At 39.4% G+C, this 26,758-nt stretch overlaps 3 protein-coding genes across 4 annotated transcripts in view; all 3 read right to left on the reverse strand.

Annotated features, from left to right (window-relative positions):
- LOC118324262 (synaptotagmin-2-like) overlaps positions 1–17,582 on the reverse strand; it is a 54,997-nt gene extending 37,415 nt beyond the window's left edge. Inside the window, exons 1-2 of the mRNA XM_035656504.1 lie at positions 17,199–17,582; positions 17,033–17,097 (exon numbers count right to left, since the gene is read on the reverse strand). The gene's annotated coding sequence lies outside the window, so the exon portion shown is untranslated. The remainder of the gene's footprint in view (positions 1–17,032; positions 17,098–17,198) is intronic.
- A 1,183-nt stretch (positions 17,583–18,765) lies between these two features.
- On the reverse strand, positions 18,766–20,583 carry oard1 (O-acyl-ADP-ribose deacylase 1). 2 transcript variants are annotated; one of them, XM_035657578.1, is made up of 5 exons: positions 20,275–20,583; positions 20,034–20,118; positions 19,447–19,505; positions 19,234–19,346; positions 18,766–19,068 (listed from the first exon to the last, which is right to left on the reverse strand). In XM_035657578.1, exons 1-5 carry the CDS (start codon positions 20,404–20,406, stop codon positions 18,921–18,923), a joined length of 537 nt encoding a protein of 178 aa, XP_035513471.1. In that variant the 5' UTR covers positions 20,407–20,583; the 3' UTR covers positions 18,766–18,920. The 2 variants fall into 2 exon arrangements, with proteins under 2 accessions (XP_035513471.1, XP_035513470.1); XM_035657577.1 differs by having other exon boundaries at positions 19,953–20,118.
- Positions 20,584–21,708: 1,125 nt separating this feature from the next.
- On the reverse strand, positions 21,709–23,201 carry guca1b (guanylate cyclase activator 1B). Its single transcript, XM_035657145.1, has 4 exons — positions 22,998–23,201; positions 22,346–22,495; positions 22,094–22,208; positions 21,709–21,833 (listed from the first exon to the last, which is right to left on the reverse strand). The coding sequence occupies exons 1-4, from the start codon at positions 23,199–23,201 to the stop codon at positions 21,709–21,711; spliced, it is 594 nt and encodes a 197-aa protein (XP_035513038.1).
- Between the last annotated feature and the right edge of the window lie 3,557 nt (positions 23,202–26,758).

The raw sequence follows: 26,758 nt of genomic DNA on the forward strand, positions 1-26,758 counted from the left end.
CGCCAACCTTTGAAACATACTAGCACAGGGAAATGGAGAGAAAGGTAGACATGTTTAACACATCAATTTCTGATGAAAGAATGTTATTTTTCAAGGGTCTCTTATATTACCTGCTATTAAAATACGTGCAGCCTGGCACTGAGATTGCATGGATGTCTAGTGCTTAACAATCAAATCAGGAGTAGTGTTCTCAGCTGCAACACGTGCCTAAATTATAAAAATATCTGAATTGATCAGCAGCACAGTAGCTAATATCCATGAATTGTAACTTATGTTTATGAATGAATGCATTCATTGATGAATAGACAAATATTTCTGAACAAACCTATGAAAAACACCTTCTGTAGCCAAAAAAAGAAGGTTTGACTGTCAGGCACATTCAGAAAGACAAGAAGACGTACATTAGGGATGTTACTGCAGCCAGACAGTAGAGTATTATCACCTGCCCTCACATAGCCTTGTAATCTGAGAGTGGCATCAACAATCAATGGAAGGAGGGAAAGAGAAGACAAGACCAATCGATGCCTGTTAGAAACACGGTAATTGTGTACTTATCAGTTTGGAACTGCTATGAACCTTAAGGAGCCTGAATTGGGTGACCATCGAGATAATGCTTTCAAAACACCCAAAAATGTAATAACATTTTTGCGCAATCACAGTATTATGTCCCTTATGTTCATAATTTTATACTTATATGTATAAGAAGGTGTAGCAGTGTAACATGAGCAGTTATCAGAATAATAATAACTCAGTGATTATTATTATCATTATAAATACAGACACAAATCTATATATGGACAGTTGACCTTTCAACCAGTCAGCCATATAGGTTTCATAGAGACCCAAGGAAGCTTGTTGTAACACTGCCAGAATCACCACAAAATTATTAAAACGTTCTATTGCTGTAGAAAATGTGAACACCCAAACTGGCTCTCCTAGAAGGAGAATATTTTGTTCCCACAGTATCAATGAAAGAAAGACTAAAGGCACATGGTGCGTTCCCACCAAAGGCGAATAAAAAAATTTTTCATGAGTAGACGAGAATGGCGCAAACACACGAAATTTGCACGAGATGAAAATATTGGACTTTGAACTTTTGGTGTAATATTTGCACATATCGAGGGGGTTTTGGGAAGGAGTAGAGAACAGAGCTGCTGCTGGCCGACAGACAGCTTCTTGAGCCAGTGGAGATCTGAAGAAGAGAACTGGGGGTAGAGCTCCTGGAGGAATAAACACCCGTAGTCACACCGGATTCTGCTCTGATTTGGAGAAGTTTACTGGAAAGAGGAGAGCTCAGAGTTTATTTTTAAACTTTTAGGATTAAAAAGTGGATCTAGCTTCTCAACTAGTCTGCTGTGAGCGGAGTTGCACTTGTATCCGTCTGTGTGCACCCAAAGCTCTGTGATACTACTTCATAGTTATACAAAGACCGGACAAAAAAAAAAGGTTGCTCGAAGACAAGTAAGAAAGGAAGTTGGACTACTTGGTAAGTGCTTAAAAATATAGTCTGTTACTTGATTCTAGCTATCGGTTTTATTTTACTATGGACTAAGTTATCATAGTCCTGATCGATCCGAACACCATTCAGAAAACAAGCATTTTAAAAGCTGACCCCACAAAGTATGAATTCAGATGGTTTACAAATTAGCATCATGATGTCAGTATTTCAACATCGTTTTGATCCGTTTATTAAATCAGTTATTTTGGGTTTACACCAGTGTTGTAAACCAGATTAAAGCATAATATTCCCTTCCCGTTCCTGTCCATGCTCACTGGCGCGTGTCTAGCTGACATCGGTGTAGGGGTTATACAAAGACAATAATAGGGGCGGTTGTTTGCCATGTTAGCAGTTTATTGATACTGTATTTCGGTGCAGTGAAGCTTTGAGTTACATGCTAATGTCAGCATGCTGCCACATGCTCATAATGACAATGCCTAATATTAAGCAGATGTAATGACTATGTTTACCATTTGCTAATCGGATTGTGACTAGTGCATTGTAAGTATTGGACAAATGAAAATTTTGGCTTTATGGTGGAAAATGAGTGCAGAATGAACATATGTACCAAATGTCAAAAAGAAGCTAAAATGTCAAACCTGCTGGTGGCTTAAGAGGAAAAGTCATCTTCTTGGGACATGACTACTTGTACAAAATTGGAAAATGGAAATCCATCCAATAATTGTTGAAATACCTTGACCAAACTGATCAATATTTCCATAAAACACTAACAGCCTCTGTACACTGTGGCAAAAAGTAACTGAAATAGCTGGACCTAAATACTGTGTTACAATGGAGCCATTAGACAGTGTTGGCAGTCAGTGTCAGCTGGCTACAAAACACAAACAGTTTTGGGGCTAGAAAATGTTTTCACAACTTGCTCCACTTTTTGGCCAAAATGCCCACTGACTTATCCAGAGAGCCACAGTCTGTTTTATGAGCCCATCAAATTGTTCCAGCAAGATTTTGCACTGGTACCTTGGGAAGCAATAGTGGGCTTTATGGGAGGGCAGGGGGAGCAGCCGACCCATAGCCCACACTACCCATGGGGCCTCATTAAAGAGTCCGTAAGCCCACTCGCTGCTGTATTCTGTAAGGCAAAAAATTTATTTAAAAAAATCTGATTTCATATCACCCAGTGGCCTTTCCCTGCTGCTCTCTCTTCTGGTGGGATTGTGGTGTAATTATAGTGTCTGGTATCGCTTGATGGGAACCCCTGACCCTGTTTTGGTGGATTTGGTAGTATTTTAAAGGTCCAGGGTAAGGAAAGAAATATAATATTCATAGGTATATTTTCATGAGTGTATAATCACCTGACAATATGATTTGTTGTGTTTTTGTTACCATAATGTTGAACCGCTACGTTTGTACACCAAACACTGTCTCTAGATTAAACCTTTGACCTTTTGGTGAGTTTCACAGTCACCGTAGTTTATTGGAAGGCGTGTTTTATTCAGTTAGTTGCAATCTGAATAACGCTAGATGCTACTAAATTCTACACATTGGTCCTTTAAATACATTTATTAAACACTTGTGAGGAAAGATTTAAAAAAATGCTTAATTCTATAATTAGTTTAGTGACATAAATAGTCAGTTATATAAGTTGTTAAATATATTTGACGTAGATCTATGTCCCATTTTGAATTAGCATTTTTTTACTAGAATGTGGTACTTTAAGGATTACAGTATTTTCAGCTCATTATAAGTTACTAAGCTGTACCATCTATTATTATGTTAAGTGCTGACAAAGATATTATAGGAATATTAGAAATAATACTATGCAGGGCTTAAAATGAAAGTCAAGTGTTATATACATATATAATTCAGTAGGTACACTACATACTTTTTGCAACTTCTACACTGCATATTAAAATTATGGATATTGATTATACTATTGATGACTACTGCACTGACTGAGAAAGAGGGCCCACAAACAAGGCAAAACAATTTGGAAAGGAGGTTTCAGGTATTGCAAACAACAACTGCAGCACCCCTTGGTGTAGTTACTCCAACCAGGAGGGATCAGTGACCAAACAGAACAACAGCAACACTTTTATTTGCCTTGCTGCCAAAAATAAACTAAGGTTTGACCATGTTAATTATTATGTGATACAGCGTAATACATCAAATCCACTTATAATCTCCCCCAGTTCCCTTCAAACAAGTTAAATCTCATCTTTGTCCATTCTATGTATTACAGCTAAACAATCCCAGGTTTACAGGTAGCCTTAGGATTACTACACTGCATTAAATCAGGTTTCACCATGATAGTAACCATAATTTCTACCTCTTACAGCATCCCAACAGATGTGAGCTAATGCCCTAACAATTAAAAACCAGAAAGCCTTGAAGAAACACATACCACAAGCCAAATATTTCCACTCAATTGACAATATGTGAAATCCTACACAGCCAACTGACAGTATTCTATCAATTATTCAGGAGGAGAAAGGCTCGCAAAAAGTACTACACCCCCGGCTATGCAGCAGTAAATCACTGTATAGCACACCATCTGCTGCTTGTCAAAGCCAATGGTTGCTTTGTGCACAGGGGTGCAGAACAACATTGATCTTTAAGTCTGGGTTGATTTCCATTGTCAATCATAGCAGGTTGAAAAATTGAAAGCAGGTAAAATAAATTGTGGGTCAAAATGTAGAAAACATGCATCATATTAATATATCCATAATACATATAGTATGTTATATTTTTAAATCTAGAAGTGAAAGAGTAATTTCACAGTGTAAATGTGAGCAGGGTGATATTTCTGTATGCATCTTATCTGATTCACCTGGGCTAAAAGATTTTACAAAAATATTCCTCATTAAATATTGAGAGTCCACATGACGTAATGTAAGGATGATTCTCTCTTTCTCATTTCTGGATCTTTCACCATCACTGGTGTTTCAACATGTAACCTCCTCCAGAGACAAAATGTCCCGTATTCAGACTTCAATAATGCAGCGCCTTCATTCTTAGGGCTAAGGCCTGACTTGACATCTGACTAATCGCTGACAAAACCATGGGCTCAGTTTTCAGACTTACTGTGCTATTTCTGGGCAAAAAAAAAAATCCCAACAGAAGTCCCCACAATATTCCCTTTATAGATATACAGTCACAACTGGCAACCATTTTATAACATTAGAAGTAGACCATTTAGTACAAAGCGAACCTTTTGGATTAACTGACTTCCTTTTACATTTAGTACAATTAGCATCACCTCCATTTGGTATCTGTCAAAGGACTAATGGCTTGGTCCATTTTGTAACTCAGCTATTCAATAACTTATTGGGTGTTAGAAAATATGCAATAGTCACCACAGCATTCAGGAAACTACATTGTGCCCCAAACCGCAGATATGTCAGGAGAACAAAGTCACTGTGGGTTCTCATTATGTTGTTGATTATCAGTTATTCTGCATGTCAACCTCAATATTGCATCTTGTCAGTCACCCAGTCAAAGAATAACCAGTCTAATTATTTGCTTTGTTGACATTTCCTGATGTCTCTGTGTGAGACACGTAGACTATATTTCACCCATTCTCTCTCCACAGTCTGCTGTGAAATGTTAACTGAAGCAAAAATGTCCTAATAAGGATCTTTTAACTGCAACTTTGTAGAATTAAACGTGCTTCAAAGGGTTGAAAGGTGTATACAGCCCTGCATTTTCCAAACATTTCACCCTCCTTTGGTTAAATAAACTGATTATTCTTCAGTCTCTCAGACAAAAAGAATTTCAGTCTTATTAGTTAAAACAAACTGAAAAACACTGCCCCTTTAAAAGAGCACTGCACTCCAAACAGCAGCACTTGATTAGTAGCTGCATCAAATTTAACACATTGCATCATTACAGCCCGCACCAGTGGCGCTGGCAGGGTTTAATGTCATCTAGTATTGTCATTAAATAGATACTGACATATCTGTAAATGAGTTTAGCTTCACACAGTTGGAGGAGAAATGATTCCAGCTAGTATACCCTCTGTGTTTCATAACTGCCTTATTTGTGGGTGATTCTGCCTGTGTTTAAAACTATCAACAGCAGCCATTTTAAAAAGCTCAATTAAAAGCAAGAAACAAACATAAAAAAGTCATATTGAACTGCAGTCTGAATTTGTCATTTTGTAGAAATTATGCAAACTCTACACAGTGCAAATGCTCCGTAAATCAGGGGGTCCGTTTCACTAAACGCTCCAACAGTATGTCTGAAAAACCCCATAAGGAGCTGCAGCTTAGCTGGCAGCACAAGCTGTTTAAAATGTGCCCCAACACATAATGCACAGTAGGTTTAACTTCTATTGCAGCTTAACTTTCCAATTTGGATTCATTTCTTCATTTTGTAATATGAAAATGGTGAGGCTACAAAAATGAAAAGAACGTTTGTAAAGAGATTCTTAAACTTTTCAGCCGTATGCGGGGAACTAGATAAGGAGAAAAATGTCAATTTCAGTGTCTGTATGAATTACTCGGTAATGGCACTACGCAGTTTCACTTTGCTTTCAGACTAAGCACAGCACAATCAGCTATTCCTCATAACTCCATTCATTTCTCATAGTGATGAGGCACTGGGGAAACCCGGCCAACATGGTGTCGGACAACAAGCTTGCCAGCTGAGACTGAGCCAAGCCGAAAAGTCGTTCCCTTTTTAAAAAACAACAGTCAATCAGATTTCCACACTTCCCTGTTTTTCCAACCTATTTGATTTCATTTTATAAATAATAGCTCCACCTGGAAAGTGCAAAACACATGACAGAAGACGTTATTTACAGCAAGTTCAAAGAGTATCTTCCTAAAACTTTAACGTGAATAACTGCAGAAGTAAAGGATGCAGTTCTTCCTCTTCACTGTTTATGCAAATGTTTATGCAAAGCATGTTCACAAAATATTCGACCTAGTTTATTTAATGGTTGTGTTAGTATGCTACTATAAGGAAGATGTCAAATAAATTAGTCCGGTCAAATCCGAAGACAGTGTTAACCGATCACAGCTTTCAATTGCGTCACACACTCAAACTTTTTCATAGTGCGGATTCAGACTGCAAACTGGGCCATGCATATGCACAGTGATGAAAGGGTATGGCAAATCAACAGAGAAGATGAGGCTGAATATAAAAAGGGTATCAATACAAAGAGCAGTACATAACATTTTAAGAAGCCTTCAAGTAAATTGTAATGAGGATAGCTGTGGTGTCCCATCAGTCCAATCTCTATTAATATACCAATCAAACATGTACAGCTGTTTAACTACTAGTCGACTAGGTAAATATTTAGGGGGGAACAGCCCTAAAAAAACGCCCCCTTCTTTTTCTTTCCAGTTTGTAATTGTCTGTTGAATTCCCTCTCTGGTCCTTGTCAATGCTCACCAATGTGACTCCTCAATGATACAAGGACAAAGGTCATAGTGTCCTCCAGATCAAACCACGCTCAATGCAGTCATCTAAACTAACCAGTAGGAGTCACTATACAGCGAGGAGGACATTATCCCTCACCGACTTCCCACCTACCGTCATAACCAATTGTGTTTGTTGGAACACATGACCAAGCTGGAGCTGTACCCAGGTCTCTGCAGTGGCAGGTGAGTGTTTTGCCCATGCACCACCCGTGAATTTGTTAAGGCAGAACATCTAACTGAATTACTGCCAACTGTGTCAAGGACATTTCCGTAAGAAAGTCTGAGAGGCAGATAAAAAAAAACCCAAAAACAACTAAATATCAAGCTGACTTTCACAGCCCCTCTGACGCATTTCAATGAGGGGGCACAAACCAGCCATGTCCTAGATAAACCGTACCCTGCATTGCATTGAAAGACTCTCTACAGCAGTCAGCTTTACATAACAGCAGACAAAACACAAGGATGCACATCACTTACAGGCTAAAATGCTGCCTGTCTATAAGTTTAAAAACCACTGAGAATTTTATCTGCAAACAAAATTTTAAAATGACTCACAGCAACACAACTCATTTTGTAAAATAGGTTTTGTAGACAGGTGTAGTTTACTTTGTTGGATTTTAATTATCTGGTGAGGGCAATGATGTAATTAATTTCTGAATTGCACTGCTCCTTAGTTTATGTCTCCCAAAGGATATCAGGTGAGATACAAAAAGTGATTTGATACAGCTAAAATAGGATACACAAAATTTCATTTTTTTTGTGATCAGTCACAGGTGATCAGAATTGGCAATGGTTTTGGTATTCGGCACAGTGCTGGTTCCCTCTTCACGAATAATGCTGTGCTCAGACTTTTGGTTAAAGCTGTTGAGTCAGTTTTTTGTCCTCAATGTTGGCTGGCTAAAGAGTGAAGTATGACAGACGAGTGTCTGTAACTGGCAGGCACAAAAGGAGAATCTGAGCAAGGGTCAGCCCTAAACTGAAAAAAAGAAAGAAAAGATCTTGGAGACCAGTGACAGCAGAGGATAAGGGTGAGCACTTGTGTGGCCTTTTAGAGATCAAGATGGACAAAGGATTCTCAAGAGACACAGAGGGTTGTGTGTTTCCTGTTTGGCAGATTGCTTATCAAATTACATTATTCATTATGTCAGTCCATAAAGAGTATCAGCTGTTTTAGACAGCAAGGAGGGAATTCTGTAATGGTAGGAAAGGTAATGCATAGACCAAAATGTTGTTGACATGGAGAAAAGAATTAGACTTGTGAGTCACTTCACATTAGTGCACATTTGCCTCCAGCATAGAGCAGAATACATGGCCACTACAGTGGCATCTTGGTGTTTTCCCCCTTCTGTTTACCTATTTTTCCTCCTGAGCTGTCAGATATTATACAACCACTCTCATGCAAGCTCTTGGCGATTAACACAGCCAAATAATTCTTATTCCACCAATAGACACACAGTTGGTGACACGATGTGCAATGTGGAGCTCTGTATCATGAGACTTTGTGTAATGATTCAAGAAAACTCTCTGGATGAGAATCAAGATTGCAAAAAATGTATTTACGAACAGCTCTCCAGATAACAGTGCTGTGAGTGGGCTTGTGTGACTGGACAAAGGGATGGGAGCAATTATTTTGATCAATGTAGTACAATGAAAGTCGTGTCCTTCTTGCAAGGCCCAACTATTACCAGCCTTATCATGGGAGGAAATAGATTTTGCAATTCTCCATCATCCTCTTGGAGACACCAACCAATTTGCTGTCAAGTCAATAATCTCTTTGGGAGAGATTGAATCTGCAAGATTTCTTCAACTTGGCTGGCACACACAGCCAAAACACACATAATACTTCATTCTTTTTAAAAACCAAGTAAAGTTAAATTAGTAGACGTTTGTTTCTGTTTGCTACTGACACTTCTTCGCAAGGCAGTCTGAGGTTTGCTGAATACAAATGAACACGGATAATCTTTTATTCTGAGAATGGCAGCAGCACAATGACCTGAGTAGAGAATGACTGAAGAGGATGGTCCAACACTCAGCAGAGCACCTTCAGATTTACAAAGCACCATAAGTGACCTGCCACTCACACAACTTGAGTTGTTCATTTAAGCCACTAAAAACTGTGATACCACACTGGAGGTCAAACCTTTCTGATGAATCTAACTCCAACAGACGTGATTTAGTACTGGTAGTGCCAGTGGTGGAGGAATTATTCAGATCCTTCCATTACAAAAGTAAAATGTATTAATACTTAACTGTAAAAAAAAGTAAAAGTCCTGCATTGAAAAGGTTACAGTAGTGGTAAAAGTAAAAGCACCCAGTGCAGAAAAATGCTCCTTGTGACTAATATATTATTATACTGTATATTATATCATTAGATTATTATTACTCATGCGTTTATATAAAAGTAGAATTTTATTGTTGTAGTCAGCTGTCAGTTATTTTTATAGGACTACAACTAATGATTATTTTCATTGTGGATTAATTTGCTGATTATTTTCTCAATTGACCAACTGATTGGTTTGTAAAAATTCTAAAAATAGTTAGAAATGCCATCACAAATAACCAGACCCCAAAGTGACAACTTCACAATGCTTGTTTTGTCCAACCAATAGTACAAACCTTAAAATTATTAAAATTAAATAAAAATTATTAAAACAATTAAAAAGAAAAGCAGCAAATCCTAAACCCTTAAGCCAGAACCCTGACATTTAAAAGGACTTAAACGATTACTAAAATAGTTGGCAATTCCATTTTTGTCAATCAGTTAATCAACTAATCATTTCTGCTGCATTGTAGTAAAAAAAAGCTGTCAGATATTTGAAGTGCAGTAGAAGAAGAAAGTGGCATAAGAGAAATATGTACTTAAGTACAGTACTTAAGTACATATACTTATGACATTGAACCATTGGTTAATGCTCAGTCTTTCTTTTTCCATTTAGTATTTAGAACAAAACTATCTTGATAAAAAGCTGTAAAGTGCTTTATTATACAGAGATCATCCTTAAATCATATGTCAAAGGTGAAAACACTTAAGCATGCTCCACAACAAATAAAATGCATTTTCAAAAGTATCCGTGATGAGCACTCCTTTTTATTCTTTATATTCTGTATGCCATGTCCTTCGCCTGCACACTGGCCTCAAAAAACTCAAAGAGAAAAGAAGAAGCCTTCATGCTGAGCACCTACTCACACAGCTAAAGTATTCTCCCTCCTCTTCTCTTTTCGCTTCTCCTTATTTCGCTCTCTGGCTGATATTGCATTGCACAGTGTTGCTCTAATGAAAAACATAAGTCCTTGTATACCTCTGATTTATAAACAAACAAAAAGGCAAAGATTAAGCTTGCAGGTTGTACAGAACAATAAAATTATAAAATTCCTCACAACAGAACCCTGCAGTTTAAACAAATTTTAAGACATTTCATCGTATGTCACACACTCAGAACTATTTCAAACCCTGAGTTTATTTTTTCGCAGGAAAAAAAGGTTCTGTTGATGTTTGCACCGCTCCAAGCGTTCTGAATGTCAGATGGGCAGATTCTCACTTGGCAACTCTAAGAAATGGCAACTCAGCTCTCCCACTGCAAAACCCCAAGGGACTAGAGAGAGAAAGAAAACAGAAAATGTCTCCTTATTTCTGAGATTTCAGGGGACAGAAAAAAATATATTTAATGAGGCCCTGTGTTGTTTCTCTAAGCAGAAAAAAAACCTTCAGATTCTGCTGCCAGATGCCTTTTGGAATGGGCTAGCAAGAAAAAAAAACAGAGGAAAATACATACAAAACCCTTGAACTAGATTTTAAACCCTGAAGGCATGTTTCTTTAGACAACTGTTGGCAGGATATGATAAAGTCAACTGTTGCTATTTAGACAGATTAAATCACTGCCCCTTAACAAGCTTGATATTACAGCAGTAGGAAGCACCTCGCACCATTGCTGTGCTTCTAAGGTTCAATTGTATCTGCCTCTTCTTGCACCTGATAATGCTGAGGTTGTAATTTAAGTGTGATTTTGAGGCTCTGGGGGGACTGGAATGAAATTGCTGTCATTACCGGCTTCCGCTCTGTGTATAGTGAGGCTTGGAGCTGACACAGGGTGCATTTCAAATGCCTATGTGTGATCCCTCAGCCCTTTTGACAAGGACAGATCCCCACAGTAGCTTTTGGCAGACGCTTTGAGTTGAAAATAAAAAAGGAAATAAAACACATTCAATACAACATATGGAGAATGTTTTTTATTTCACGAGCATGCAAAGCTTTACTGTAAAGCTGTGAGGACATGAAGGTTGGGCGTGTTGCAGCAGAATGGATGTCAAGAACTCAGAACAGCTACAGTGATGATGAGGTTAGGTGACAGTGGTGCAAGCGGAGCAGTGTGGTATAGAGGTGGTCACCAACCAGGCCATAACGCCCTAGAGACAGAGGAGCACAGACAGCACAAGACAAACACTCTCATACATACAGTACTAAACCCTGGATGTATTTAATACATGCCTCCGTAAACATTTATTCACATCCCAAAGCTGCATCTTTGTCAAACACACGTGTGTGTATGTGCAGGCTTAAATATATATATGCATGCTGCTTGTGCAAGCCGAATAGACGACTGAGGAGGGAGATGTCTCTAATGCAGGGAAACCGTGTTTAAAAATAAAACCGAGTGGAGAATAATAGAGATTGTCTCCAAAGACAAAGAGGCTAAAAACAGCAGGCCTCCTGTAAGAATGTGTCCTTTTATAAGCAGTCAGCACAATCACACCATGAACAACAACCTCGAATCTGTAAAGAAGATGACTAAATATAACACCATCCTGCAGAATAAAGCCACTCCCACTCAATTCAGACAGACCAGATGAGAGTTACACCAGATGTGTCATATAGGAAGCTGTTTTGCTACAAATTGGATGATTAACAGAGCCGTGCAGCCAGCATCGGGGCATTTGGCTGTGCTGTGCAGCTCAGTGGAGAGTGATTGGCTTTGAGGGCCGAGGGAGCAGATGGGACGGGGACACAGAGCTGGACCAAAACGACTGACCGTGCCTCCTTGATTTTGCATCAAAATATCACTTCCATACTCGCCCCTACTTAAGAGTGATTCCTCACACACACACACACAAAAAGGAGCTCTGTTTCATGAAGAATTGCAGCGGCTTGTTCTTCATGGCAAGTTATCTCCGCCTTTGGCTCCACCCTCTTAACATTAATTATGCAGCTCAATGCAGCACTCCGAATCCCTGCTGCAGCTCACCCACACTACAATACACTACCGCTTGCTCCCACTCTCTCTGTCTCTGTCACAGACCACAGAGTGTTTCTCCCTTTTTCCCTTCAAGTCTACATTTTCAAGTATCCATAGTCAAAGAGGGCATTTTCCGCCAAGCATCACCTTGTGAATAGTGCACTGTTGCAAGGACTAAAGACACGACTGTAGCAATTCTCTCTTTGTTTTTTTAAAGGTTGGATGTCCTCTCACTTTTTTTACTGAAGGAAAAAAATCACTACACATGTTAATAACATATTAAATCTATTTCTAAACCACTGCTTTCAGTGTAATGCACCTGATGACCTACATAAAAATGTCATTGTAATGTTAACATATGTTTCCCCAGTATCAGAACATCTGATATATTTAATGTGAATGAATTCATTTGCATTGATTACAAGTTGGATTACTATCCATAGTTGCAGCGTGACTCACTACCAGCACATATGTTTGCCTTATCGTTTTTTTTTCAAAGCCTGGTGCTGATTCCATTGCAAATCAGAAGCAAACACAGTCTGATGTGCCGAGGCAAACGCACTTAGCAGCTCAAACACCTGTCTGGCAAGGTGTAATTGACTCAACTACTCCTGAACACAGCGAGAGACACAATCAGACCTTGTCACAGGAGTCCACGCTTACGCAATGTGAATCAGCTACATCAGCAAAGCAGAGGGAAACCAGAGGAACATACAAAGAGGGAAGCTCTCACGCTTCGGCCGTCCACCCCCCAGGCAGGCAGTGGGATGGAAACGTAGCAACTGTTTATGGAAGCAGAAACAAGCTTCTCCTTCATTTCCATGATTAAGATTCATCTCACATCTGCATGCATGTGTCTGTGTCCTCGCGTGTATCTGTTTGTGTGTGAAAGAGAGAGAGAGTACTGCTTGCCCGGCCAAAAGCTGTATAATGAATCTAACAGAACTTAAGTGTGAGGCTACCCTGTGTGAGTCATTCATGCATACTGCACACGGCCTGACTTTAAACTGAATAAATAGCATTTTTTCCTTAAGGTAAGCTCACATCAGAGGAAGGTCTCAGCAGTTATTCATGGGATCATTATTTCTTTCTCACCACATAGGGCATCATCAACAAAACCACAGGTATACAAACACCAGCTATTTAAGGGCATATGCTGTTTGTCTCCCTATTGTTGCCATTTCAATAAGTTCAATAAAGTGTCTATGTTTGCAAAGATGCTACCTCTGGAACAAAAGCAAACATTGAGGCAGATGTTCCTAATGAGGGAAATATGGCCAGGGAAGGTGGTATGATTCAGCTGGTATCGGGTAGAGTGAGTGTGTTATATGCTTACATAATCCACGGGGAGCGTGAATTGACTACTCCCCCTCCCTACATGACAATGCGCTGGCAGGCGCTGGTCGGCTGTTTTGTCGTGAACACCGTGTTTCCGAAAAAAACGTGCATCATCAGACGTTCAGAATGCACAATGGCGGGTCAAAAAGCTCTTTGTGAGGTTGCTGTTCATCAGCAGGCAGCCCTCTGTCCTGTGCAGCTCTGCTGCTGCAGGGGTCTTTTCAGTGCATGGAACCGGATGGTGAGCAGAGAACACAGCGGGGGCTGGGCACTGCAATGTACTGCAGTGCTCGTAGCTCTGCTATGCACACCCACTCTCTTCCATTCTTGCTCTGCCTCTGACAATCTCTCAATCTCTCGCTCTATCTCTCACCCTCTCTCGCCCATACTTATCATTTGTCTTGCTTTCCTCTCCTCACTGTCTTCTCATTGCTTTTGTCCTTTTCATGCCAATTTTTCTCCAGACTCTTCAAGCTGACTGTAGTCCATGTGTCCAACACTTACTCCTATTTTCTTCTTTTAAACTATCCTGCTCTCCTGTCACTTACATGCACACTGACATGCACGCTTAGAAACACATATACACAAATACATACATAAATACATCCTGTAACCTTTCCTTGGAGACTATGATAAAGTGCACTCTTCCTGCTAATGGAGAGGGCACACACACTGTCCTTCCGACACTTCACTGTATTCATCACAGTGTCATTGTAGTATCCCCAAGAGGGTCTGCTCACCTTCAACATCTGCAGTGTTTCATCTGTGCAGCCTAGGCAAGAGTTTTGAGTTTTTAAAGCACCTCTCCTTGTCCTGACATGAAGAGTTTGGGGATTGTTGCTAACTGTAGTATGTCACAGTGACAGCCGTTGTTGCTCCGCTATGTTGCATACACCATCATTTATAGGGGCAAACTAAACGCCCATGTCGCACAGTCTGGGACAGAGGGTGTCATACACGGAGGATAAGCAATGACAAGCCCAACAGCTGCTCCTTTCCTACAAAACGCCCACAAATCTTCGAAAGAGTTACAGTACATTATTTATATACATACATAAGAATAGACGATAAAAAAATAAACCTTGAAAAGTACCTTGCTAACCCAACCTAGCATTTACTTTAGTAAATTTTAGCACATGGCCGGGGCTGTTTATGTAGTGAAGCCTGATTCAAGAAGCTGCTACAACACTTAATTATACTTAAATCACAAGACACAAGTCTGTGTGTTTAAACCAGTCATTCTATCTAATTAGAAGTGGTTAAATCTCCTCCATCTCTCACACTCTGCTACTATCTTTAAGAGGGATACTGGCTAATTCTTGAGAACAGTGAGGGGTCTCATTTCCGTTTCCCATTAAAGAGCTGAGGTTTCTGATCATTGCAATCTCAATGAGTTTCTCAGTATGCTGGCTGCATCCCGCAGAGACATTTTCCTGCTTGCTCTCAACCATGACATGAAACAAAGCTTTGTGTGACAGCAGGTGTCTGAACTGTATGGGCTGCAGCCAGTATATGTTTTACATTTCTTCTCACTGATGTAACATGCCACCGCTGTCTTTTACCACCTCTTTAACAGTTTTTAAATTGATTTCTGGGAAACACAATTGGCTACTAGCCACTATCAGCAGACATAATGTATTATTTCTGCTCTTTTAATAATATCATCCTTTTGATTTTGTGTTACCACCCAAATAGAACCATGTAATAAGCAGATGTCAAACCTAAACGATTTTGGTGCTGCAGTCAATTTCATCCCACAGTTTGATGTGTCACTCTGAGCTTTGCAGTGAAAAGAAAGGTAGAACAAAAACACAGCACTGACACTCCCACCCAGAGCATACAGTGATAATACAGGTAGACAACAACAGGAAGGGCCAAGGTTTTTTTTTTAAAGGAAACAGCTAGGAGATGAGTTTTCAGCACCTCTACAAAAACATAGTTCTCTTTAAGACGGGCCGTGTTCTAAAAATGGAGAAGTGCATGAATAATAAAATGTGTTTTCTTCATGTCTTCAACTGAAGAGGCAAAAGAATGGATGGGCACAGCCAACTGCCATATCAAATAGGGAGACAGAACATTTGTACAGCCTGACAATTTATTAGGTCATCTAAATAGAAATAGTTAGAAGGATTAGCTTTGCCTGAAACTGTCATCCAACCCTCATTACCAAATACTGGTTTGCTTCAAGGAATTTGAAGGAAGCACCTATCAAAAGCCTTTGCTCTGAGCTGTCCATGGTGCTGAAATGAGTTATCATTTCCTTCCCAGTCCTCTCCTTATCCCTGCATATAACTCAGTGTTGAATAATTTAAACCTTATTTAAAAGCAGTTACTGGGATCAGTGATTCGGGTCAGGTTCATGGATGTCAGGTGCTTACATCTACTAACCGAGGGTAAAAGGTATTAGCCTTTCTTCTAAGTAACATGAAAACACCAGTACACACTGTACTCTTAATCCTGTCAAATAACATTTTTCAGCGTGCCCACACAAAACACACCAAGTCCATCCACATTTCCTCCCATTCTGCAGCAGGCCAGTGTTCACACATTTTCAACAGAGAAAACACACAGTGCCCACTGCTGGACAGTATCATATCTTCATTCACAAATGGTGAAGGTCAGACTTCCAAAAAAACAACAGTGGGATGTATTAAATAAACTGTGAATGTGCGTAAATAAAGCTGATAATGAATGCATACTGGAAAAAAATGTGTTAGTATGAATCACCTGTCCTTCACTACAAACAAAGAAAGCTTAACTTTCCTCTGCTGTTTGAGCTCATTAAACAGTAATGATAAACTATATCTTAGGTGCATAAATACTCCAGTGAAGGCACAAAGACATGATAATACTATTTTTTCCGCTTCTTTGGTACACTGTAGTCAGTAAGCCTAGTTTACCCAATCAGAGAGCATACTTTTGCTGCAGGCTCTGACTGAAGGAAGTCCCAGAACACCAGATAAACAAAACAAAAACTCATCACCATGCTCCAACACTATCAGAGCCAATTCAATCTGTTATCTAAGCAACCCCAATGGCACCCTGAATACACAATGAGAGCATGCACGACAGAACTAAAACGGGCTGCAGCAGAGAGCTTATCAGTGTGCACTGAATTTACAGTATGAGGGACAAAACTTTACTCTTATCCCAACCAGGGATAATATATAAGTTAAAACTGTTATTTTGGAAAGCTGGTAGATGCTTTGAGCAGCTCTGCCTGGAACTGGCTGGATGCTGAAGCAGCTCCGCTCAGGGATGTAATGGGATACTGCAGCACTAGAGAACCGTGTGCACAGAAACTTGCCTAGAAGCATCAGGGAGTCCCGCACTAACCTTCCCCCTCCCTCTCTCTCTTCCTCTCCCTTTCCCTCTGCTTTCTCTCATGTCCTTATAATGCAAAAAAAAAGCATCAAAGTTAAAATCCATGTGCATAGTTAAATGTAATTATATGAGAAGGACTGAAAGAAGGCAGAGGAGCCAGAACATACACTGACAAAGAGCAAAAAACAACAACCCAAAAACAACTTCAGAAGTGTAGAAACCCAGCATGCCTGTAGTAGGAGAACGCAGCTGCTTACCTTTTTGTGCAGGTTCCTCTCCTCTGGACACCAAGCTCTTCCCCTTCTCCACAGGCTCCGAGACACTTTGAGATAGAGAGAAAAATAATCAATCTTCTCTTACTTTCTCTTATTTCCAGTTTCAGAATGAATAAGTCAGGAGTCTTACACAGCCCTCTAGACACACCTTTACTCTGTCCTCCTATAAACTCTGCCACATATACACACAGAGATACCCATTCAAATGCACCCCAAGACAGGAGTACACAAATTGATAAAGATCTGCTCAGGGGAGGGATAAAAACTACACACACTCACACACTGCAGTTTTTTTTCTTCCTCTTGCCCACTCGCACTGCTGCTTTTTTCCTGCTGCCTTTGCCTGCACTGCCTCCTGATTGGCTAAGCTGCTCTTCAATAACATAAGCTCTCTTCTTTAATTGGAAGGTGGCCAGTTATGTGGTGCACCAGAAGCCCTTCCCGCCCAGCTCATCTCTCTTTTTTTTTTTTTTAAGTGCCAGTGGAGAAGAATGCTGAGCTCCGCAATTTCATACGCATCGGGCAAAGAAAAAAAAAGGAATGGAGGACAGAAAGGGGGGGGGGAGTATCTGGTAGAGAAAAGAGTGAGAATGGGGGAGAGCATCAGCGGGGGAATCAGTGGACCGCAGTGGGACAAGCAGGAGCTGCATGGGAACAAAGAGACAGGGGCTGTTCAGTGGGGGGGGTTAGGGGAAATTTGGGTGCACGGTCCCACGAGCTGCAGCATGTTAAAGGTGTGACAGCAGGTCAGATATAGGGAGATTTCCGTGCACTCACTGCAGCGCGGCTAGGTGGCTCTGCTGCAGTGTGGAGTCTAATTGCCAGGCAAGAAGGGGGATGGGAAGGGAGGATGAGGAGGAGGAGAGTGGGGGTTGGTTGCAGTGATGCCGAAGTACAGTCTTCCAGCCAGACAGGATATATGGGGGGGAAATGGGCAGGCAGCCGCAGTGTACAGCGGTTAATGCCTTCTCCTCATGAATTATTGAAGGTGCCCCAGAGGAGAGTGGGAGGGTCACAGGAAGCAAACTACAGAGTCTGTTCAGACAGTCTCACTGCTACTGAGGTTTATTTTTATTACTCACATACAGTGAGTACATGTCATCAAAATATTAAATGGAGCCCCCTTTAGTTAGAGTGTTTAATCGAATTCATGTAATAGACTGCTTTAAATGGAGATTGCGTGTCATTAGCTCTCTGCTTCCTACTTCAGTTCCACAATATGTATAAAGGCATTCCCATCCTACAGAAAATGGGTGTGTGGGATTGACTTTCTGGTGTCAGGTTTCCCGTCCGTCTTTCTTTTGACTCACATCTGGTACCTCCAATATGTCCCAGCTGCATTAAAGTACAATACCCCCAGCAGATCAATAATGGATCACACAATACCTCTAAACCATCTGCAGAGGCTACAATGAGCACTCTAAAAGTTATATGATGCCCACAAAGAAATGCAAATACAATGTTGTCTCAATCAACAATGTAATTGCCGGGAGGATGAATGGGAAAATAAAGAGATACCTGATATTTTAGGCTCAGTGTGCTGGTACAATATGTTGAATCAGATGGGACATCTGGATGTAATGATAAATCTAGATGAGCATGTTTAGGAAGCATATAGCTTAATAGCTGGTGATGTAGAAGTGACTGGAGATAGTAATAATCAGTGGAAATATGTGCTATGTATCATTTATGTACAGAAGTTCATAAGGGTTCGGTTGACTTTCCTGTGCAAAAAAGAACCTTTATTTCCATGTAATTATGACATAACATTTTTCACTGAAAAAAAAATATCATCATGGCCCCATACTGTGGGAATAATACAGAAAAGTACACAAACTTTAATATTAAAATAAAGAAACTTTTCCATCAATTATCTGCGCATGTTTTCCTTCATTGCTGTGGTCTCTGCTTTCTCAGGGAGGCTGTAGACTGTGATGGAGATGTTTGCAAGTTTGAACACCTGTTCCAGTATCACCGACACTTTTTCCCACCTCAGACGATCCAGGCCACAGCCAATACTGTCAGACAGAGAGAGAAAACCATAATGGTCAACTGTTAAGAGTGACAGAACCAACCCAAATCTTGTCCTGTTTAAGATTAATTGAATTCATTGAGCAAATGAGTATTTCTCTCTTGAACATGATTTAATGAGGTATTACTAAATGACTGGAAATGCTACAAACCGAGGCATTGATACTCTTGTTACTCCATTCAGTACACAGTGTGACCTCATGTACTCAAGGCTCTTTTTTAGGCTTTCATAGGTCGGTTTCTGACTGGCCTTTTTCTTTGTGATCTGCAATATAACAACAGGAAGGCAACAACAAAAAGATTAATTACAACATTTGTTGAAAATTTGCATAGGGAACAATTAAAATAAACTATTATAGCTTTACCAGATAGTAGATAAAACGTCTGTCTCTTTTCAGTACAGCACACTGTCCCGTCAGCTTTTCTGTTTGGATATAAGAAGACAACATCCACATTAGAATAAGAGACAAACCCCAAAGATAATGGTTTTTGAAACCCCTTAAACCTCACTGACCCACTGGTGAACAAGTCATTATATATCCATGCTGTGCAGCAAAGGATTGTCCTAACTGACAGATGTGTGTAAATGTGTACAAAATGGTTAAACATAAAGGATATTTTCATGTGATGGGATGCTTAAAAAAAAAAATCACATTTATTTTTTACTTATTTTTATATTTTTTAATCAAACAAACATGTTTCCTGACATCTGGAGAAAAATATATGTAGGCCAGGGCATCTGTGCAGCACCACAGAACTTCAGTGCGATGCTGTCTTGGCACACGTTTTTCTGATTTGGATATTGCACATTGCCATATTGAAATAAGACATTTTCCCTCCAGCTTAATTTTTAATAAAAGGTCTGACTCACTCTGTCCCTTTAACTCATCTACCCCTTTGAACCTTTGCTTGAACGTCACAGCTATGCCTGCCCCCATGCGGCAGTCCTCACTGATGCAGTGGGCCAAAGCCTCGTCTTCAGGACAGGAGAACAGGTTCCCAGTGACATAATTCAGTCTCCAGCTGTCTTTTGCAGGCTGGCCAGGAGGGGGCAGCATTACATCGTGTGAGGAAGCAGAACAAATATGAAACAACATTGGTGTACTGGAAGGCAAACTATGACAGAAACACCTCTTTAAACACATGAAAAACCAACACCAAATTATTTTTTTTCCTCTGAATGTAAGCTTTACCTTAATTTTGATGGTGCCGACTGGTTTCTTAAGTTCAGACGACATTGATTGATTGTAGAGCACTTGTCCGGGGAGTTTATTAGGTTTGTACAGTCGTGAACTCACATTAAAACAACGCAGGATTATCGGCATTCAGCTTCAGCTACAAGACGTGTTAGTTGACTTATCACGCGACAGTAAAGGTTCTCGTATAACTTACAAACAGTTGACTGCAGGTGGGCGTCTTAGTGTTATTTGAAGGAAGTGATAGCTCAGTAGGCTCGTCTCTTTGTCAGCAAGGAGGAAGCTTGCCACGAAACCCGTCTGTCCTCTCGCGAGAAAATATGAGACTTTGTGAAGTGGTTTATATTTTCTGTTTCATGTTGCTCTGCTTTCCAGGTCATATTGTGTAGAAATTACACTAAAATCCGTAATTTAACTACCTATTTGTATAAAACTTCAATAAGAATATTTATTAAAAAAACTGAAACCCACCCCACCTCCTATTTTTAGATTCTTGCAATTAAGTAGTTTTCAAATGTCATATCTATGACTGTAGTTACTTTTGAAATGATACTATTTACAATTCTTAAATTAATGCACAGTTTACTTACTGAATATATCAGATTTATTTTTTTTAAAAACAGTCAGACAATTTATTTTTTTCTTAATTGTGTTTATTGTTTTTAAAGATCCCACAAATGCTCTCAGATGTTTTTGTTTAAATCCTGTTTCATCTCTGTTCGGGCTGAAGTTGGGCTGAGCTGTGAGGAGACTATGTGACCAAACTGAGTGCACCAATAAAAATCTTAAAGTTATTAATAGACTGGTTGCACAGCATACATTTTGACACGCCTTAGCAGGAAACACAGGCGTATTAATGACAGCTGCATTCCACTTCATTCTGCAGGGGAGGTCCTGCTATTGTGCATGTTGGTTCACGTGTGTCTTTGACACGTTAAAATGTCAGCTGTGCAACCAGACCATTGTCCCACCCTAACAGGTGTAACATAACTGACGGAAATGTCAATCAATCTCAGTCTGCACACAGCCCCACACAACCCTGATAAGAGCTATAATCATCCTAAATAAGTGAAAGCACCTCTCTATGGTGGACAATGGTTATGTAGGGGCTTAAATATGTTTATTTAATCCATTTTATGAAACAAAAAGAAAATATAAGTAAGCACCGTATGTCTGCAGCGTCTATAAGATACAGGTGTATAACCAGACCTAGTCCAAAGATTGCTATAAATAAGTTTAAAACTACTGTTGTAGTGTGAAACCTGAACCAAAAGTAATAAACAGGTAGCCACTTTGTAAGCAAAATATAGCAGTACAATGGCAGAATCTCTGTGGTGTTTTCTTCTTTTATATACATATAAACTGCAGTAGATACAAAATCACACATGAAGGATGTGTGTATGTGACATATTGACAGTCCATGTTCCAGCCTTAGAAGTCAGCACTGCTTCTCCGATCATTCATCCAGTCCCCAGGGTTGACATCCATCTGCAGCATCTTCATCACCCACTTGTCCTTCCGTGCTCCATCAATAAACTCATCCAGCGAGAGCTCCCCTGCGTGACGAGAGACGGTTATTCTCTAGGTTTTATTTTACTATACATTTCTTCATTCCTGAATTCATTAATTTTAATAAGGTGAGTACCACTGTACAGCTGAGACACACCTTTCCTTTTTAATATACACAAACAACAATGACCACATGCACACTTTAGCATTAACGCTCCACAATGCCAGTACAGCAGCTTGACACATTATTCTTTTGCATTATTCATAAGGCATTTAAAGCTGTCATAAAACTGTTGCAATAACTCACCATCTCCATTTTCATCAACAAGCTCAAATATCCGGTCAACCACTTGGTCTGGGGTCAGCAGATTGCATTCTTCATCCAGCTCTCCATGGCAGGCTTTCTTCAGTCGATAGATGGACTGAGAGTGAAAGGAAAGTATGTCAGAATGACTCTTACATTGACAAAAATGTATTATCTTGAAATATTCTTCCACATGTTTTGAAAGCTTTACAGATCAATAGTTGCATATAGTTACTGCATGATAGTCAATATTACCTCCACAATTTCAAGAAGCTCTGTTTTATCAATGCATCCGCTTCCATCTTTATCATACATTTTGAATGTCCATTTGAGCTTATGTTCCAGTTTACCCCTCAGGACTAAGTTCAAGGCTGCCACATACTCCAGAAAATCAATGGTGTTGTCCTGTGTACATGAAGAGAAAGAGTTACAATGTGATAAAGGGCCACTTAGGGGAAGTTTATGGGTTTTATCGGACAGGCAAAATGTCTGTACAGCAATAGACTTTACAGAATTTAGAGAGTCTCTAAATGCCTGTATTGTAATTTACTAGAGAGAATACAAAGAGTCTTCTTACTAGGAAACAATAATAGGATAGCGACTAATAATTATTTTCTCAGTTCATTATTTATGCTACAACCTGTCAGAAAATAAATTACTTTTATAGAGAATAATAAAAAACAAAAACAAATATACATATTTTATAATCTGTAAATTTGTTTTGCCTTACATACCCAATTGTTATCAAAACTATCTGTTTCCAGCTCTAAAATGATGCGCTCAATAATAGGCTTTAACTGCAATTAACGAATCTCACTACTACTGTGGCAAGTGTAGTGCCAACACTATAATAAGACAAATGACTGTGTTAAGCTCATACGTCCACACAACAGAAGTCTGTACTTACGCCGTTCTTGTCAAAGGCTCGAAACATGTTTTCAATGTAATCTGCAGCCTCTTTGTTATCAGTGACGCCAAAAAAGCTCTTGAACTCATGCATGAAGAGAGTTCCACTCGGACATTCCACAACAAATTTTTTGTACCATTCCTGCAGCTCTGCCACATCAATTTCCTTGTCTGGGTCACTCTCCTCACTCAGGCGCTGACCCATTGTGGAATTTCTTTTCTTCTATTTCCCAAAGACTGAAATTATTTCTTACATTACACGAAACTATTTGATCTGGGTAATGCTTTCAAAGCTTCCCTCTACATTACAAAATCCTGGAATGATAGTCCTTAACTACTGAAGCCAATCAGCAAAGACCAAAATCATCAAAATTACACCAAAGTCCATACAAGCTGAATTGTTATTGGGCTCTCTATAGCGGCAAATCCCATCTGAAAGTGAGGATGAGATACAGACGGATACGGATCACATGATAAGGGATTAGAAATGGGCACTTGTCAAAATCAATTATCTCACAGACAGGTCATTAAAGGATTTCCCTGTGGCCTGCACTGTATGTTAGCTATGTAAAAACACACTCCCTAATAATAGGTTTCAAGTACCTCTGTTGTATAATAGACATTTTATTAACAGCACAGTCATCACTGTATGTATGAATGTTTGCATGGTATGACTCAAACTATTTACGTGTGTGTAAAGGTAAAACACTCAAAGAAACCTCAAGATTAAGGTCTGTTTTTAATGAAAAGATGCTAGTAGTTGCATTATGGGAAATGTAGTATTCATAATTTCTGGCAGAGCTTCACCCATTATAGACTACTATAATATAGACCATTATAAAAATCAGGATATCTCAGGCACAGCTGCTTACATTTTGACAGTTCTTCTTAATCTGTCTCTTCTTAGTCCCTTAATGGTGGTGCAATACTAAATCACTGATGTACGCCTTTAAGTAATCTTTACCAGTAGTCCCGGAAGTTCCTGACCAGTCTGATGACTCACACAGACCAAGTGTTTAGTTACTCATGAATGCTCTGACCTTTGGGGTATTTACCGCTACCCTGATTATTGTTTACATGCCTGTTTCAGTATCACTGAAGCCTATAATAAATGTGTTGCAGCTAAATTCACTAATGAACGGACATTACATTACAATTTAGGCATCAAGAGGGCAATTGTATTTGGGAAATGGGTGGAAACATCTAGGCCTTGTTTAAGGATTACGAAGTGAATAGGGTCCATGGAAAAAGGGAAATAAATGCATGTTTTCATTGGTATAACAGTGCCAGTGTTAGTGGTAACCATAGCCATTGTTTACAGGTGAAATCTTGGCCTGGCCCAATACCTTATATGTCAGCGATATGTGCTGACAACAGGGACAGTGATAATCTTAGCTTAGAAGTGTCAAGGCCATCTGAAGTGTCACTGGATGTTATCCTCGCACGATTAAAATGATCCACACTCTGTTCTTACACAAGAGATATTTAAAATCTCACCCATATTTCCTCCATCCAATCATCTTACATAAGTGGCATTCCTATACTTAGGGCGGCTCTAGTTTATTTGTATTTGCATTTACATTTATAGGACTGGTCCCAAGTAATTTTCACTCCTGTGTAATCTCCATAACACTTATACTTCCTCTGTGTTTTGACTCAGTAAAATAACAAGACTCTACAGCTATGCTAGCAGCTCTGTGATGCTGTACTTGAGCTAAATGCCCACACCATTGTCCACCAACTGTGTTGGTTCAGCATGTTAGCATGTACAAATTTGGTAATTCATACTAAAGACAAAGTTTAGCTGAGGCTGAGGAGAATGTCAAGACTTTTGTAAGTATTTGTGCATAAACGAAAGTATTAGAAGTGAAATTTTGACCAGATGATAGCGCTAGATGAGAAGTCAGGAGATCTAAGTTATTACAATCAATCCTCTGGGGACCAGAATGTGTGTACCAAATTTTGCTGCAAACCATCCAATAGTTGTTGAGATATTTCAGTAAAGAACTAAAACGTCAACCTCATCGTGGTGCTAAAGGAAGAGTTAAAGGATCACCCAAGTCAATACACTGTCAGGCAACCATGAATGTTTCTACCAAATTATGTGTCAATCCATCAAGTAGATGCTGAGAATCATCACAGCATGAATGAAAACTCAGACTTTCTCAAACTCAGAGGCCAGCCAAAGTCATGAGAATTTAACTTCTATCTGTTGTAAATTTAATGGCAACCCATCTAATTTTTCTTATTTCTTAAATTATTATTTTTATATATATATTTTTCAGTCTTAACTACAAATGACAAACTCAGGGTTGCCCTGGAGGAAAAGTCAGAGGTTCACAAAGGTCAGTAGGATTCACCCCGTTGGCTACCATGAATATCAGTAAACATTTTTATGGTGATCTATCAAGATATTTTAGTCTGGAGTCTGGAGCCATGCCACTAACATGACAAAAAACATTTTAGATCTAAAAAGATTTAAAAGCACGCTACCATGCTAATACTTTGAATGTAGTGAATGTTAAGCATGTTAGCTTACTAACTTGAAATACTAAATGGCTAATAATGTAGTATGTTTGGCTTATGTCGGCATGTTAGTGTGTGAATGTTATGGTGTACAATCAGCATGTTAGCACTTCATGCCAACATTATAGTCAAAGTACAGCTGAAGACAGAAATCTGGTCATTAGTTTCAGAGGTGTACTGTCATGGACTTAGGGTTTGACAAGAGGATCTTTCGAAGTATGGGTAGGAGCATTCGATGATTTTAGGGAGGATGCCATTCCATGACCAAAATACATTCTCCTTGGCAGAGGGGTTGTTTCTGCCAGACTCATTGATCCTTTATCTGAATGAGGTTTGTGTAGGTTACACTCTATGGCTGTGTGCTGTCTATTGAAAAATCCATGGCACTGTCCATGGTGCTGAAGTAGCAGATTTTTAATTACGCTTTTTCCTCAGACCCGCCCTTCTGTCAGTTACGTGTTGGATCTATAATATTTTCTAAATTATATATTATAAATACTCAATTCTATACTACATTGTAGCCTTTATACTACATAGAATGGTATCACTGTCATGATCAAAGTGGTAAGTATAAACATGTAGTCTGAGAAAAGCGAGCAGATCATAGAGACACACTGCGGCCTGTAGTATTCCCATAGTATTTCTATGATCATTCAGTAGCGTCTGCACTGCTGAAAGTACACGCCCAGACCAGAGCCACCTCTGTAACAACATCTTTTAGGAGAGACATGACTACAGATAGTTTTTAATACAGGGTTAAGACCATTCCCCCTGTTTATAATTAAGAAATCACAGACTAGGTAGGAGTCACCCATATCGCTATTAATAGGTTGCTATTTCGAGAGACACACCTCAAGCGTGGCTAAAAGGTAATTCCCATAATTCATTGTTCTGCCGATATGAAATGTAACTGGATTTGCAACAAAAAAAAAAACAACAACTCCTTAATATTAATATTAACACACTTTAAATTTGAGCATTTATTGCTTTCCATGAATACTATGATACAAGCTAAAGCATTCAATTTTCAGCGATTATCAGTTCTACAAAGGCAGTGGACATGTATTACAAGTCTACAAAAACTGATTTACAGATACGTACTGTAAAAATCCAAGCTATCAAAAAGGGACATTTGTACAACTAAGGTATGACATACAGAAAGTGTAAAAGTACCTTGTGTTCTGTTGACAGATTTGGATGCAGAAATGGCTTCCCTTAAGCCAAACCACTATTCTA

Source organism: Morone saxatilis, unplaced genomic scaffold (genome assembly GCF_004916995.1).
Source record: "Morone saxatilis isolate NCDOM2014 unplaced genomic scaffold, NCSU_SB_2.0 Contig15, whole genome shotgun sequence".
NCBI classification, from domain to species: domain Eukaryota; kingdom Metazoa; phylum Chordata; class Actinopteri; family Moronidae; genus Morone; species Morone saxatilis.